This window comes from Myxine glutinosa, chromosome 11 (genome assembly GCF_964187855.1).
Source record: "Myxine glutinosa chromosome 11, kmMyxGlut1.1, whole genome shotgun sequence".
In the NCBI taxonomy this organism is placed as follows: domain Eukaryota; kingdom Metazoa; phylum Chordata; class Myxini; order Myxiniformes; family Myxinidae; genus Myxine; species Myxine glutinosa.
This window is the reverse complement of record NC_136271.1, coordinates 110,397,644-110,414,934: the sequence shown is the minus strand read 5'-3', so window position 1 is coordinate 110,414,934 and position 17,291 is coordinate 110,397,644. Positions and strand designations below refer to the sequence as shown.

The 17,291-nt window shown below is 51.2% G+C and overlaps 2 protein-coding genes across 3 annotated transcripts in view; one reads left to right on the top strand and one right to left on the bottom strand.

The window, feature by feature from the left end:
* Positions 1-17,291, top strand: part of LOC137436993 (protein kinase C delta type-like) — a 79,242-nt gene that overhangs the window by 47,536 nt on the left and 14,415 nt on the right. Inside the window, exons 11-12 of the mRNA XM_068131274.2 lie at positions 6,984-7,122; positions 12,619-12,807. Of these exons, the coding sequence (XP_067987375.2) occupies positions 6,984-7,122; positions 12,619-12,807 (328 nt within the window). The remainder of the gene's footprint in view (positions 1-6,983; positions 7,123-12,618; positions 12,808-17,291) is intronic.
* Positions 8,013-17,291, bottom strand: part of LOC137436992 (6-phosphofructo-2-kinase/fructose-2,6-bisphosphatase 4) — a 182,287-nt gene continuing 173,008 nt past the window's right edge. For both annotated transcript variants that reach the window (XR_013625026.1, XR_013625025.1), the window contains exon 16: positions 8,013-8,546. The gene's annotated coding sequence lies outside the window, so the exon portion shown is untranslated. The remainder of the gene's footprint in view (positions 8,547-17,291) is intronic.

Sequence of the window (17,291 nt, the reverse complement as noted above, 5' to 3'; positions counted from 1 at the left end):
ACCGTCTTCCTTAGATGATTACTGTTAATGGTGTTTCACCTTACCGCTACCTCCCTAACATTATGACTATTCGAGGTGTTAATCCTCACCAACATCCTTGTGATCATACATTTTGATCATACCTTACCACCATCCTTACATTATGGTTATTTAATATACAGGAAAACAAACATGACATAATGACAATAACACCAAAGCTTTTTGTGCTTTACTCTTCAAGGTGATTCACAGCAGACACCGGAAGAGATGAGAACTAGTGCATTTATAAGCACTAGGGCATTGCCCGTACGTGGGTGCCCGTTCCTTGCCAAAAAAAAAAAAAACGCTACCCGTACGCTCTACCCCGCCCGTACGCCCGTAAACAAAAAAAACAACGCTCTTCGCTTCCGCCCTTCGCTCTGACTGAATTGGGAGAAATAATGTGCATAAGAAATCGAATTACGTACCGTAATGGCGGTCAGCTCGTAACGCGCTCAGCTCCGCTCGTCTCACATCGGCCACGCCTACGCAACAAAGCGTTCTGTGATTGGCTGCCGGAAGTTCGCAAATCGTCGCAGTTACGATGAATCGTTTTAATTTAATCGCAGTTTGAATTCGTTTTAAAACATAGTTTAACGGCAACATAGTTTTCCAACGTGAAATAAATGAATACGCTGTCAAATGTGCCGTCCGAGGTAGAGTCTGATCGCCACGTTCGGCACACGTGATAGCTCGCTGCTCTCTGATTGGTTGAAGCGTTTTTTGGACATAGCTCGGTAAGTACTTGTCCGATTAATTTCAAACCTTGAAAAGGCACATCCTCGGGTCCCCAGCAATATACCTGGCAAGTTAAAAGTATATCGGACCCGTGGTTGTCGAGAAACAGCGGTCACAGACAAACGTACAAACGTACAGAGATTACTGGAATTATAGATAGATGTCTAAGTAACTGAGCCACCGATTGGTTCTTCAGTCATGACGTCGATGGTGTTCTGAACACCCATTGGTCGACTCAGTCACCACTGTCCCGGGCTCCGATTGGCTGGAGTGGAGTCGTCAGCAATGACGCAAGATTTGCATCATTACCTTTGACAGCGGTCGGGGAAATACCTTTAATCTTTCCATGTTGAAAGAGAATGAGAGAAAATGTACAAATTCCTTTTGATGACACAATGTAGGGTCCGTGTAATGGATGAAGGTTGCTTATAACATAACGTAGATGTAACGTACTGCGACCTCGCCTCAATATCTTGAACATATCTGCATTGTACTGGTCTGCACAATCAGGGTTGGCAGCCAAGTGCCGTGCAAAAGCAGAAGACGAAGAAGAAGAAGAAGAGAAGAAGAAGAAGAAGAAGAAATGGTTGACGGTCCTTGAACATTCTTGCATGCTCGTACTGGTCAAGTCCTCATTCCCAAGTTCTTTTTTTGGATCGCCAATGGGACATGCTGTTTGATACGATCAGCCAACCATTGGGTTGTACGGCCCACGTACCGAGCTTCACATCGGCACTTAAACTCATAGATAACATTGCTGATTTGTGAGGTGGGCAGCATGTCCTTGTTGACTGACGTGAGCAGACGGTGAGAGGTCAAGATTACTCGAGGTTGCACAGCCAGGTACGTGTTTGAAGAGTAAAGCACGAAAAGCTTCGGTGTTATTGTCATTGTGTCGTGTTTGTTTTCCTGTATATTTAAGTTCTGTAGTACTGCAGCGGTTCCCGCTGAATGTACACAATCGCCTTGCACCTGCCAGGACGCGGCCAGGGCGCGATCGCCATGCCGGGCTCGTCCGGACGGGCCCAGACGCGCCTCTCCTGGGCATGCCCGGACTCGCTGTTCCCGGGCACGCCCGAACCTCCCGGGCACGCCCGGTCTCGTCTTTCCCGGGCATGCCCGCTCTCGCCTTTCCAGGGCTCGCCCAGAGCGCCCGGGCACGCCCAGCCTCGACTTGCCAGGCCGCGGCCAGGACGCCCGGGCATGTCCAGACTCGCCTTTCCAGGGCTCGCCCAGAGCGTCCGGGCATGCCCGCTCTCGCCTTTCCAGGGCTTGCCCAGAGCGCTCGGGCACGCCCAGCCTCGACTTGCCAGGCCGCGTCCAGGACGCCCGGGCATGTCCAGACTCGTCTATCCAGGACTCGCCCTTGACACCCGGGCATGCCCGGTCTGGGTTTTCCCGGGCAAACGCCCGGGCATAAATGTGTATATATATTGCTGCCCGATAAACGGGCTTTTCAGAATGCCTGAGCTGTTTTGTTTCAATAAAGCAACTCGGACGAATTCCGTCTTTGGTCGCGTCAATTCTTTCGACTCGCGTTGGAGCGCAGCTCCTTCACTGGTGGACCTACCGACACGGACACGGCAGTGACTCTTAAACTGCCTACCTTCTGGGAGGCTCACGCGGCTGTTTGGTTCGCCCAGGCGGACTCCCAGTTCGCCCTGCGAGGCATCACCGCGGACGACACCCGCTTCCACCACGTCGTGGCAGCGCTCGGTTCCGCCACCGCGGCCCGCGCCCTGAGCCTCCTCGAGCACCCGCCGGCTGCCGACAAGTATGACGCGCTGAAGACGCTCCTCCTCGACGCTTTCGCCCTCTCACCGGCGGCACGCGCACGGCGCCTGCTCGACCTGCCTGAGCTCGGCGACACGCGCCCGTCCGAGCGCATGGACTATATGCTCTCATTGCTCGGTGAGCACTCTCCGGATTTTCTGTTCCGCGAGCTGTTCCTTCGCCAGCTGCCTCACCCGGTACGCCTCGCCCTGGCTGGCACATCGATCACCGATCCCCGCGCCCTTGCCAGGGAAGCCGATAAGATCTCCTCGGCGGGCCAACACATCAGCGCGGCTACCTGGAGCCCGCCGCCGTCCGAGGCGACGCCCACGACGCCCGAGCGCCCTGCGCGGTTGGAGGCCGAACTGCCGGTGCAACTGGCGGCCGCCACGCCGCGCCGACCGCTTCCGACATGCCGGCCGGGGCCTCCACCTGACCAGGCGTGGTGTTATTACCACGCCAGGTTCGGACACAAGGCTCGGACGTGCCGACCCCCGTGCACTTTCGGCAAGTCGGGAAACGGCCGGGCCGGCGTTCATTCCCAGCCATGAGCGCCGGCCACTCGGGCAACTTGCTTTTTATTCGGGACAAAGCGTCCGGGCGGCGTTTCCTTTGTGACACCGGCGCCCAACTGAGCGTCATACCCGCCTCCGAGCAGGACAGGCGGGACGCCGTTTGCGGCCCCTCTTTGGTCGCTGCTAATGGCTCGGCCATACGCACTTTCGGCCCGCGCGACGTCACCCTCTGCTTCGGCAGCCAGCGCTTTCAGTGGCCCTTTGTGACCGCCTGCGTCCCCATGGCTTTGCTGGGCGCCGACTTCCTCTGCGCGCACGGGCTGCTGGTCAACGTCAAACGTCGTCGCCTTGTCAACGCCGAGACCTTCAGCTCCCTGGCGTGCACGATGAGCAGCTCCGCTCCGACCGAACTGGCGTGCGCCCTCCCGACGGCGAACGAGTTAACTCGCCTGCTCGCGGAATTCCCGGCCCTCACGCGGCCGACGTTTTCGGCCGTCGCAGTGCGGCATGGGATCGAGCACCACATACTCACTACGGGCCCGCCGGTCTACGCCAGGGCCCGCCGCCTCGACCCGGCCAAGCTCGCCATGGCAAAGGCCGAGTTCGACGCGTTGGAGCACCTCGGCATCGTGCGGCGCTCCAATAGTGCGTGGGCCTCACCACTGCACATCGTGCCAAAGCCGGGGGGCGGATGGCGCCCGTGTGGCGACTACCGCCGCCTCAACGACGCTACCACCCCCGACCCCGCACATCCAGGACTTTTCCGCCCGTTTGGCGGGACGGGTCATATTTTCCAAAATTGACCTGATACGGGGATACCACCAGGTACCTGTCCGGGCGGCCGACGTCCCGAAGACGGCCGTCATCATGCCGTTCGGCCTGTTCAAATTTTTGAGGATGCCGTTTGGCCTCAAGAACGCGGCCCAGGCGTTCCAGCGCTTAATGGACGGCGTGCTGCGCGACCTGCCATTTCTTTTCGTCTATCTGGACGACATCCTCGTCGCCAGCACGTCCCGCGCCGAGCACTTCTTCCACCTCCGAACACTGTTCGGTCGCCTCAGCGAGCACGGCTTAATTGTCAACCCGGCCAAATGCCACTTCGGCACGACGACCGTTGACTTTTTGGGCCACCGCATCACCAAGACCGGGGCCGTGCCGCTGCCGACTAAGGTCGAGGCCATCACCACGTTCCCGCGTCCCCGTTCCATCAAGGCCCTACAAGAGTTCCTCGGCATGGTGAATTTTTATCACCGATTCGTGCCCCGCGCTGCTCAGCTCATGCGGCCCCTTTACGAGGCCCTCCGGGGCAAGCCGGCCAAGCATGACATCGTTTGGTCCGCGGCCATGGACGTGGCCTTCGCGAGCGCAAAACGGGCCCTCGCCGACGCAACGCTGCTGGCTCACCCGGTGCTCAACGTGCCCATCACCGTCACTACGGACGCCTCCAACTACGCGGTGGGCGCCGTCCATGAACAATGGGTGGACGGGGTTTGGCAGCCACTCGCTTTTTTCAGCCGGCAGCTCTGGCCGAACGAGTTAAAATACAGCACGTTCGACCGCGAGCTGCTCGGTCTATTCCTGGCCGTTCGCCATTTCCGACACCTCCTGGAGGGCCGCCCGTTCACGGCTTTCGTCGACCACAAGCCATTGGTCTACGCAATGGCCAAAGTCACGGAGCCGTGGTCGGCCCGCCAGCAGCGCCACCTCTCCGCCGTGTCGGAATTCACCTCGGACATCCGGCACGTCGCCGGCAAAGACAACGCCGTGGCCGACTGTCTTTCTCGGGCCAGCGCGAACGCGGTCCACCTCGGCGTGGACTTCGCGCTCATGGCGGCCGACCAGACCACCGACACCTCGGTGCAGGCCCTCCGGGCGGCGGACATGGGCCTCCGCCTGGCCGACATCCCCTTCGCGGGCACCGTCCTGCTCTGCGACGTCTCCCAGGGCCAGCCTCGCCCCATCGTGCCCGTTTCCTGGCAGCGCCGCATCTTCGCCTCCATCCACGGCCTTTCTCACCCGGGCCGGAAAGCTTCTCAGAAGCTGGTGTCGGCGCGTTTCGTCTGGCACGGCCTTCGACGGAACGTCCGCGACTGGGCCAATGCCTGCACGGCCTGCCAGCGGTGCAAGGTCCACCGCCACACCCAGGCCCCGCTGGCACCTTTCACCGTGCCTGCACGGCGTTTCGACCACGTCCACGTGGACCTGGTGGGTCCCCTGCCCCCCTCGCGGGGGTTCACCCACCTGCTCACCATGGTGGACAGGACCACCAGGTGGCCGGAGGCCGTGCCCCTCACCTCCACCACCACCGCCGACGTGGCGCAGGCGTTCATCGCCACCTGGGTCGCGCGCTTCGGCGCACCGGCGGACATCTCGTCCGACCGCGGCCCACAGTTCACGTCCGAACTTTGGGGCGCGGTCGCCCGCTCGTTGGGGGTCACGCTGCACCGCACCACGGCCTACCACCCCCAAGCCAACGGGTTGTGCGAGCGGTTTCACCGCTCCATGAAGGCCGCACTCATGGCCGGCCTTCAGGACGACGGTTGGACCGACGGCTGCCGTGGGTCCTTTTGGGCCTCCGCACGGCCCCCAAGGAGGACCTCCGGGCGTCCGCCGCCGAGCTCGTCTACGGCCAGCCGCTCCGCGTCCCGGGCGAGTTCGTGCCCGACGCTACCAGTCCCTGGTCCGCCGCACACCAGCGCTCGGACCTCCAGGAGGCCGCCCGCCGATTTTGCCCCCGTGCCAACGTCCCGCCACGGTGGCCCCCAGTCCTACGTCCCCCCGGCGCTTCGCACAGCGGAATACGTCTTTGTGCGTCATGACGCACACCGGGGGCCACTCCGGCCGCCATACGACGGGCCCTTCCGGGTCCTGCGACGGGGCGACAAGTCCTTCGTCGTCGACGTCGGCGGCCGGTCGGACCGGATCTCTGTGGACCGCCTCAAACCGGCGCACGTGGACGTCGACCGACCACCACGGTTGGCCCTTCCTCCGCGGCAAGGCCGCCCCCCGTCTACAGTTCCCCCCGCTCGACCACCCACCACCGGATCGGACCCCCCCCCCCCCCCCCCCCACGACCCTCCAGGGGTCGCTTCGGCCGGGTCATCCAAACCCCGCTTAAATTGACCCTGCCGGTGCAGGTCGATTCTGGAGGGGCGTGTGTAGCGGTTCCCGCTGAATGTACACAATCGCCTTGCACCTGCCAGGACGCGGCCAGGGCGCGATCGCCATGCCGGGCTCGTCCGGACGGGCCCAGACGCGCCTCTCCTGGGCATGCCCGGACTCGCTGTTCCCGGGCACGCCCAAACCTCCCGGGCACGCCCGGTCTCGTCTTTCCCGGGCATGCCCGCTCTCGCCTTTCCAGGGCTCGCCCAGAGCGCCCGGGCACGCCCAGCCTCGACTTTCCAGGACGCCCGGGCATGTCCAGACTCGCCTTTCCAGGGCTCGCCCAGAGCGTCCGGGCATGCCCGCTCTCGCCTTTCCAGGGCTCGCCCAGAGCGCTCGGGCACGCCCAGCCTCCACTTGCCAGGCCGCGTCCAGGACGCCTGGGGATGTCCAGACTCGCCTTTGCAGGACTCGCCCTTGACACCCGGGCATGCCCTGTCTCGGTTTTCCCGGGCAAACGCCTGGGCATAAATGTGTATATATATTGCTGCCCGATAAACGGGCTTTTCAGAATGCCTGAGCTGTTTTGTTTCAATAAAGCAACTCGGACGAATTCCGTCTTTGGTCGCGTCAATTCTTTCGACTCGCGTTGGAGCGCAGCTCCTTCAGTACCAAACATCTGTTTATTATGGTTATTAGTGGTTTCACCGGCCCACCATCCTTACATAAAGACATTACTGCCATTCTTACATTTTGCCAATTACTGGTGTTTCCACTTATATATTTTTCCTATGAACATTGTTTTACCTTAGTGACATCCTCGATATATTTTACCAGGGATTTGAAGCTGGATAATGTGATGCTGGACTCCGAAGGACACATAAAAATCACAGACTTTGGAATGTGCAAGGAAAACGTGGATTCAGAGAACCTAGCCTCAACATTCTGTGGAACCCCTGACTACATAGCACCTGAGGTTGGCTGCACATTTTCAACTGAATATACCTTTGTTGTTCTTTTGTTCACGAGTCATAAACTCTATCTTTAGCCCGCCTGTCTGTCCTGCGGCTTGAGACGCGTGTGTGTGTGTGTGTGTGTGTGTGTGTGTGTGTGCGTGTGGTCTGTGTGTGTGTGTATGGTGGGTGTGTGTGGTGTGGGTGGTGTGTGTGTATGGTGTGTGTGTGTATGGTGTGTGTGTGTGCATGTGGTGTGTGCGGGGTATGTGTGGTGCGTGCGTGTGTGTGTATGTGGTGTGTGTGTGTGGTGTGTGTGTGTGTGTGTGTGTGTGTGTGTGTGTGTGTGTGTGTGTGTGTGTGTGTGTGTGTCCCAAAACAAAATTCTACCACTTAAGTTTTTGTCATCAAAGTTTTAACACACCTTTATTATGAGAATATGGAGAACCCTAATTAAAAATATGGGCAATGCCCCTGAGTTCCCCCTGCAAATCTAGGGAACCACTGGTAGGTGTGGGTGATCCAAGAAATATGTAACGGAGAATTAAGTAAATACCTATTTTGGGGGCTCAAAACCAGACCCAAACTGACCCCCGCTCCCCCCCCCCCCCCGATTTTCTAATGCCGTGGTCAAACTTTCGTATATCACGGGTGATGAAAGTTCTGGTCAAGTTTCATCAAACTTTTGTGGGTAGTTTCAGAGAAGAAAGTAAATTACCCATTTTGGGGGGGGGGTCAAACCTGGACCCACTTTGATCCCCCATTCACCCTTCATCCTGCAAATTCATCAAATGTGCAACAAATATTTATTATGAGAATATGAATTACACCGATTAATAAATGTTACTTTTTCCAATCTCTCGGTGTTGTTTTTGTTACGTTGAGTTTGAGTACAAAGCGGATGCGGATGGGCTTTCTGGGAGGTTTTTGATTTATTTGAGTTGAGGTTGCAATGAAATCAAAACATACACAATTCTCTTTTGAAACGTTTCACTACAATGTTTTTTCTTTTTCAGCATGATGGATCAATTTCGATGAACACGCAACGTTTTAAACAAACATCATAACATTGCGTTTGTCTTGTGGCCCATATCATAATGTACAGATCGAGTCAGAACTACAAGTTATTTCAAAACCAGCTTTTAAACAATGCCATTTGCCTTCCCAGGTGTGGTCAGGTTAACGGCACACAATGACCTACTCTTTGTGAAAGACACCACTGAATTTTAACGAACACCAACTAATGCCAGCGGATGGGACACCCGGCTTAGCGTCCATCTTAGTCATGTCGGGAATGGAAGATAAAAATCTCAGTTATTCGTGAAGAGTAGGTGAGTTATCTCCAGCAGCCCGAATAACTTACAAATTCTTGCCCAAAAACTCTCTCACCAATCCGCACTTGACAAGCGTGCACAGTATGCCAACGACTACCTTCACCTGCAGCAGACTGAAAACAATGGCGGAGGTAACAATTGACGATTCAGTATATAAATGGCACAACAGTTACAAAACCTTAATCATCACCTCATTCAATTTGTCATACTGAACAAAGACTTTTCTCAGCCAACCACATGTCCAATTGGGACGAAACTTTCAGGGTAGAAATGACACCCATGCAGAATGTTTTTATAATAATTGTGACATCATAGGTCACGTGGTATGGCAGCCATCTTGGATTAAACGCAAATAATTAAAAAATTATTTCTCGGAAACCGCTGAATATAATTTTTTTAAAACTTGGCACATTGTCAAGGACTCCCAATGGGGCACAAACGCATGATAATGATGACATCACAAGTGAAATGGTATACCAGCCAAAAATGTTTGAATCGAATTCCTTATCCTAAAAATCTGAAATTGCATGCACATGATCTATGACCCATTTGTATTGAAATGTTAAATTTGTGACATCATAGGTCACATGGTTTGGCAGCCATATTCGATTTAACATAAAACCTTAAAAAGCATCGACCCAAACCGACCCAAATCGACCCAAACCACCAAAATCGATTGACTCAAAACGACTAGGCATGGCGATTAAAAGGCGATCACGAAAACATCATTGGTCACATGGTGTGGCAGCCATATTGGATTGAAGGAAAATATTAAATAATTATATCACTGAAATCGCTTAACCCATTGATGCGAATTTTTTACAAACAACATCTAGCATCATTGCTGCACATAGTTTGAAAATGATGATGTCATACGTCACGTGGTTTGGCAGCCATTTTGGATAGAAAAACTAACCTCATCTGATTAACACGAAACTTCACAAACGTGATCCCCTACCCATAATATGCAGAGTGTACATTTGTTAATTCTAGTTTAAGGTCATATGCCACGTGGTATGGTAGCCATATTAGCTTGAAAGCCGATATTTAAAAAAAAATCCCTTCTCTGAAACCGCTTGACCGTTCGATGTGAAACCTGTCATGACTGGTGAAAATGTGATGCTTGAAAACAGATGAAGCGATTTAAATCAAACTTGTTTATTTTAGGACAGTGAACGAGGGCATCTACCCATTGTGGGACTACGTGGAGGCATATTGGCGACGGTTGCATCTATCTATAATTCCAGTAATCTCTGTGTGTGTGTGTGTTTGTCTGTGTGTCTGTGACCGCTGTTTCTCGACAACCACGGGTCCGATATACTTTAAACTTGCCAGGTATATTGCTGGGGACCCGAGGATGTGCCTTTTCAAGGTTTCATATTAATCGGACAAGTAGTTACCGAGCTATGGCGATTTCTTTACCAAACTCCGCAAGCCGTTCGCTTTGGCTTTGCGAATTGGACCAAACCATTTCATGTAAATAGAGGGGGGGGGGGGGGGGATTGTCACCGTACTCGCAAGCCGTTCGCTTTGGCTTTGCGAATGGACCAAACCATTTCATGGACCAAACCATTTCATGTAAATAGAGGGGGGGGGGGGGATTGTCACCGTACTCGCAAGCCGTTCGCTTTGGCTTTGCGAATGGACCAAACCATTTCATGTAAATAGAGGGGGGGGGATATAATTTTAGATATATATATAGTACGGGCATGCCCTAGTTTCTCTAATTTTAAATCACTTTGTACTTGATAAGATACAGGGTTAAAGGCCAAGTGCTGTCAAGGAAAGTAGACTGGGCAGCCAGCATCATGTCTTTCTATAAAGGATGGCATATTCTACAACGGCGCCATACTGTATATACATATAGCCTAGGCTGGCAGGATAGTCTACATTCTGGAGTCTATAAACTCCACATGTACAGTCATGTGAAAAAGTAAGTACACCCCATGTAAAGTTTTGACTTTTTCAACATATTTCAACATACAGCTATTTGATCTTCATTTCAACAATATTGATAGATAAAGGTGATATAATATAACAAATATCATGAAACATTTACATTTTGCAGTCCATTGTATAATTTAAATAAACATAAATGCAAATTTCGCATGTGGAAAAAGTAAGTACACCCCTACATTTATCACAACTTCAAATACCTAAAATTAGAAACAGGTGCACCAGCTCAGGTGCAAATGATTAGAACATCGTTAGAGAGGATCTTGGAGGAACCTGTCTTATTTAAACCTCAGACATTTAGTTTGGTTTGCTCTTTGTTGTTGAAGTGTGTGGCATCACCATGCCTTGATCAAAAGAGCTCTCTGAGGCCTTCAGAAAGAAGGTTATAGATACCTACGAGTATGGGAAGGGATTTAAAAAGATCTCTAAACAATTTCAAATCAATCATTCGACTGTCCGGAAGATCATCTACAAGTGGAGAAGATTCCAAACAACTGCCATCTTGTTCAGTCAGGCCAGGCCGCCCCAGCAAGTTCAGCCCGAGAGCAGACCAAACGATGCTGAAAGAAGTCTCTAAGAACCCCAGAATGTCATCACGGGACCTACAGGTAGCTCTTGCCACTGTTGATGTCAAAGTGCACGAGTCTACCATTAGAAAGAGGCTGCAAAATTTTGATCTACATGGGAGGTGTGCCAGGAGGAAACCTTTGCTGTCCAGAAAGAACATCAGGGCAAGAATAAAGTTTGCCAATGAACACCTCAGCAAAGACAGGCACTTCTGGAACAATGTGTTCTGGACAGATGAGTCAAAGGTAGAGCTATTTGGCCACAGTACCAGAAGACATGTTTGGCGAAAACCAAAGACAGCATTTGACCACAAGAACCTGATACCAACTGTAAAGCATGGTGGTGGAAATATTATGGTTTGGGGCAGCTTTGCTGCATCAGGGCCTGGGCAGCTCACCATCATAGAATCCACTATGAATTCTTCATTGTACCAGAGGGTGCTTGAGGATAATGTGAGGCCATCTGTCGGAAAGTTGAAGCTCAACCGAAGGTGGGCCTTGCAACATGACAATGACCCTAAACATCTATCTATAATTCCAGTAATCTCTGTCTGTCTGTCTGTACGTTTGTCTGTGACCGCTGTTTCTCGACAACCACGGGTCCGATATACTTTTAACTTGCCAGGTATATTGCTGGGGACCCGAGGATGTGCCTTTTCAAGGTTTCATATTAATCGGACAATTACTTACCGAGCTATGTCCAAAAAACGATTCAACCAATCAGAGAGCAGCGAACGATCGCGTGTGCCGAACGTGGCGGGAACACTCTGCCTCGGATGGCACATTTGAGAGCGTATTCATTTATTTCACGTTTGCAAACTATGTTGGCGTTAAACTATGTTTTACAACTAATAAAAACGAATTTGCGATTCATTCGCTTTCCTGCGCGTTTGTGCACGCGATGGCGATTTCTTTACCAAACTCCGGAAGCCGTTCGCTTTGGACCAAACCATTGCATGTAAATAGAGGGGGGGGATTGTCACCACTCGCAAGCCGTTCGCTTTGGACCAAACCATTTCATGTAAATAGAGGGGGGGGATATAATTTTAGATATAGATATAGTACGGGCATGCCCTAGTACCAGTAAATCCACCAAGGAATGGTTGAAAAGAAAGAAATGGAGGGTTCTGGAATGGCCAAGTCAAAGCCCGGATCTAAATCCCATGGAGATGTTGTGGGGGGATTTGAAACGAGCTGTGCATGCAAGAATCCCCTCAAACATCGCACAGCTGAAAGAATTCTGCATGGAGAAGTGGGCAAAAATTTCTCCCAGTCGATGTCAAAGACTGGTAGACAGTTATAAGAAACGCCTACTTGAGGTTGTTTCTGCCAAAGGGGGCAATACCACCTATTAGAGCCAAGGGTGTACTTACTTTTTCCACATGCGAAATTTGCATTTATGTTTATTTAAATTATACAATGGACTACAAAATGTAAATGTTTCATGATATTTGTTATATTATATCACCTTTATCTCTCAATATTGTTGAAATGAAGATCAAATAGCTGTATGTTGAAAGATGTTGAAAAAGTCAAAACTTTACATGGGGTGTACTTACTTTTTCACATGACTGTATGTGAGCAAACTCCGCTCTGAGCTGCGAATATCCCCCGATGTCTTACATATTAATCCTTTAGATCTATCGCTGTCATCCCTGCACAGATACTGCAAGGCCTCAGATACGGCCCATGGGTTGATTGGTGGTCATTCGGCGTGCTGCTGTACGAGATGCTCATTGGGTGGTCTCCTTTCTACGGGAATAGCCAGGATCAGGTTTATGAGGCTATTCAACGGGGAAAACCACAGTTGCCTCGCTGGCTCACAGATGCCTCACAAGACATTCTGCTGCAGGTACCCCCATTTACACCTGTGACGCGTCACAGGTCTAAAAGAGCTCCACACGGATGTTGTTGGGGGTCGATTGTTGAAATGTACATTGTACACCCATTGGTCAGACAGCTGCCGGACACCACCCACATTTGCCAATTGACTCCACCCACCATGGCACCCAGACTAAATAATATGGCCACCATCTTGATTTTCCGGTGGGCCTAAGACATCAGGCCTGCAGGCCTGTGCCGATTAAACAACGCCAATGTTTGTTGCGTCAGATTTCCATTGGCTTTGTTTGGCAATTTTAAATTTTGACTTAAAAAAAATAAAAATAATAACTTTGATTTCCATTGGCAATTTTAAATAATTTTTAAAATTAGCAGGTGTGAGGGTAAGTTACAAACCTATATTCACCATGAGACAGGCACTTATGCAGGTCAAGGACAAGCCTCCCAGGAATGACTGGGGCAGGGGTGGTATATACAGTTCGCTGTTTGTGGGGCTGAATATATTGGAGAGACAGGGAGAACATTACGACAACGTGTCAACGAGCATCACAAGGGCTTTGAATGCAACTATCCAAATAGATCTGCCATTGCCAAACATGGTCTGAAGGCCGGCCATGTTCCCCTATGGGATAATGCCAGCATTTTGGGTGCAACCCCCAGTAAACGGAGAAGGGGTCTCGCGAGATCTCGGAGATGGTGGGAGGGATTTTCGAAGCTCCACACGGTCTCCACGTTTTTCGAAGTTAAGTCTGTTCACAATTGTATTTTATCGAAACTGTATTTATCTTTCGGTGTGTGAAGTTATTGTGTGCAACTTTGGTTGTTTCTCGGTGTTTATCTTTCATAAATTGATCGTCTGTTTGCCGTGTCGCGAGCAAGGCCTTTGCCGCGTCGCGAACGATTTGAAATCGAAGTTAAGTGATTGTTCCCACTTGTATTTTCGTTAAAACTGTATTTATTTATGGTGTTGTACGTATATTGTGTCCCGACGAAGATTTTTCGGTGCAAATCTTTCATACCTGTATTGAAAATCGTGTTAATTCGTGTCGTGTCTTGAGGCCTTGTACAGTGTGCACTGTACAACCTTGAGGCTTTGTTTTTCTCTCAGCGGTCCGTCGTTTGTGATCCAATAACTTTCGTTCTCTGTATTCCCAGACTTTTCACCCATAGCCTACTTCCTTGTGTAAATCTCAAGTCAAAAAAAAAAAAAAAAAAAAAAAAAAACATTTCCTTCTCTGTTCTCATTCGTTTATTCATTCTTATTCGTTCGTTCGTTCTTCGACCACGTGTTTCTCCCCCATTTCCCCAGATAGTTTTCACTCATTAACCTTCAATGTTTACACTTTCCCCTCAAGTTATGTATTCCGTCATATTTTATAACACCTTTTTCTTCTTCTTCTTTAAAAGGCTGCTTTCGACTTGCTCACCAAATCAATTCATCCCAAAAAAAATATCCATCTCCTATAGTGCCTTTTTTCTACATTCCCTAAACTCTCCTGCACTCCATCCTCCATCCAGCGTCCTTAAACGTATTTTTAACTCGAAGGTCACAAGAAACTCATTTTGCAATAAATGTTCGTTTCCCATAAATCGTACACTTTCAAAAATCCAATCTCACCCCTCCCCTCCAAATCTTCCCCATAACCCCTCCCCTCCAAATCTTCCCCATCACCCCTCCCCTCCAAATCTTCCCCATCACCCATCCCTTTCAAATCTCCCCCCTTGCCCCCTCCCTCCTAAACTACCCCCTCACCCCTCCCCGCCAAGACGCCCCCTCGCCCCTCCCCTCCTAGACTCCTGCCTCACCCCTCCCCTCCAAATCTCCCCCATATCCCATCCCTTTCAAATCCCTCCCCTTGTCCCTTCCCTCCCAAACTCCCCCCTCACCCCTCCCCTTCAAATCTCCCCACCCTCATTGCTTCTCAATTTCCCCCCTCTCACTCCCCCTCCTCAAAGCGTCCTCCCCGCTTCTTCCCCCTTCAAACTCTCACCTCCATCTCCCCCAACCTTCTGCCTCGCTCTTCCCCCTCCTCAAATAACACCTCATTGTGGCTCACCCAATCACCATCAAACCTTTTGTCCGCCCCATCCTTCCCTTTCTCCGAGCTATTCTGAAATCTCTGACACACCTTCAACAGCTCTCCCTACCCCTTCCACCTCTTCCACATCTTACCCTACCCCTCCTCCCCCCTGTTCTGTATCTGATGCTCCCCCTTCCTCTTCATTAACGGTATGGACCTCAAACATCCGGGGCCTTCGTTCAAACTTAACTGATCTCTCCATACAGGTTGCTTCTGTCAAACCAGACGTGATCTGCTTAACAGAAACTTTCCTCCTTTATGATGTCTCTGATTCCATAGTATCTCTCCCGGGCTACTCCCTCCTCCGGTATGATAGACCTGAGCCTCGTCCTGGAGACGGGGTTGCTATCTTTATCAAAAACTCTCTTCCTCACTCGCCCTGCACTGCACTCTCTCCACCTCACCCCCAGGAATACCTCTGGCTACGGCTTCCCCTTCGCTCCCACCTCTTGTTCATATGTGTGTTGTACCGTCCACCAAACAGTGATGACTCCATCTACATCTCGCTGTCTGATGATATGGACCAACTTCTATCTACTCATCCCAACTCTCTCTTCCTCATATGTGGTGATTTCAACTGTCATCATGCCAGTTGGCTGGGTGTGGGTACCTCTCTCACCAGCCATGGCTCCTCAGCAAAGGACTTCTGCGACTCACTGGGACTGACACAATCTGTCAATTTCCCGACCCGGATCTCAGTCAACGGAACATCTTCTCTTCTGGACTTGGTTATGACTAACTTCCCTGAAAATGTCTGCTGCTCTTCTTCTGCTCCGATCGGATCATCTGATCATGTCCTTGTTAAAGTGGACATCTCTCTGACCATCCTCAGGGAGCCTGCTCAGCGTCGACGAGTCTGGCATTTCACTCAGGCCAACTGGCACGGTCTTCAAGCAGCCATCAATCATCTGGACTGGTCTCCCATCTCTACCACCTCTGACATCAACTCATCCTGGGAATTCTTCCAAAGTAAATTGCTCTCTCTCATGCACAGATTTATCCCATCTCGTCTTCAGTTGTCATACCCTTCCTCCCGTCCATGGTACACGGAATCTTGTGGTGAGGCTGTTGCCCAGAAACAACTTGCCTTCGTCTCCTGGAAAGCAAATCCAACGGAAGGAAATCTCATTTCCTTTCACAAAGCCCGAAACAAGTGTGTGTCCACCCTCAGGAGAGCCAGGAAACAATATCTCTCCGTTCTCAAGACCGAACTCTCTTATCTGTCTCCCTCTTCCAAATCCTGGTGGCGTCTGGTCAAATCTGTTTCTGGTGTTTGTTCCCCCTCCATCCCCTCCCTTACCTCAAACGGCTACACAGCTGACTCCGCACGTGAAAAAGCTGAATGCCTCAACTCTGTGTTTGCCTCTAAATCTTGTGTCCCAAACCCATCCCTCTCTGTACCCACCATACCCAGTCGTACCCTGCTGCTCCTGGACTCCGTGTCCTTTCCTCCTGACAAGGTGGAAAAGTTTCTGTCAACCCTCGACTCTGATTCTGCAACTGGACCCGACGGCATCAGCCCACGGGTCCTAAAATCCTGCTCTGCTGCTCTATCTCACCCTCTCTCTGTTCTCTTCACCCTCTCTTTTGCTCAAGGTCAACTGCCATCTGCTTGGAAATCAGCCAACATCACCGCTTTGCACAAAAAAGGTGCAAAAACAGATCCTAGCAACTACAGACCAATCAGCCTTCTCCCAATTATCAGCAAAGTCATGGAATCCATCATTGCTTCGGATATGAAATCTTTCCTCTTCTCCAATGGCTTGATCTCTGATCATCAATTTGGTTTCAGACCAGGTCACTCTACTCTGGACATGCTGCTTCTGCTGTCTCAACAATGGATGGAGGTCCTCAATGCCAAACAGGAAATTAGAGCTGTCTCCCTCGACATATCACGTGCCTTCGACACGGTCTGGCACCCCGTTCTGCTCACCAAACTCTCCTCCTTTGGTATCCATGGAAATCTCCACGCATGGCTGGCGGACTTCCTCTCTAGTCGTCGTCAACGTGTGGCCCTGAATGGGTTTCTCTCATCTCCTCTTCCTGTTCAGGCTGGAGTTCCCCAAGGCAGTGTTCTGGGCCCCATGCTTTTTCTGGTCTTCATCAATGATCTCTCTGACTCTCTCGAAAATCCTCTCTATCTCTTTGCTGATGACTCCACTCTCTGCCGCTCCATTCCTCTTCCCTCAGATCGGCAGTCTGCTGCCTCCTCACTCTCTGAAGACCTGGACAAAATCACAGACTGGTCAAACAAGTGGAACATGTCTTTCAATCCTGACAAATCTCACACTCTTACTATGTCTCTCCGAAAAGATCGACTGGACAACCCTCCCATCTACTTTCTCAACAATCCTCTCCAAGAAGTTCTGTCGCTCAAGATTTTGGGTCTCACTATCTGCCATGATCTTTCTTG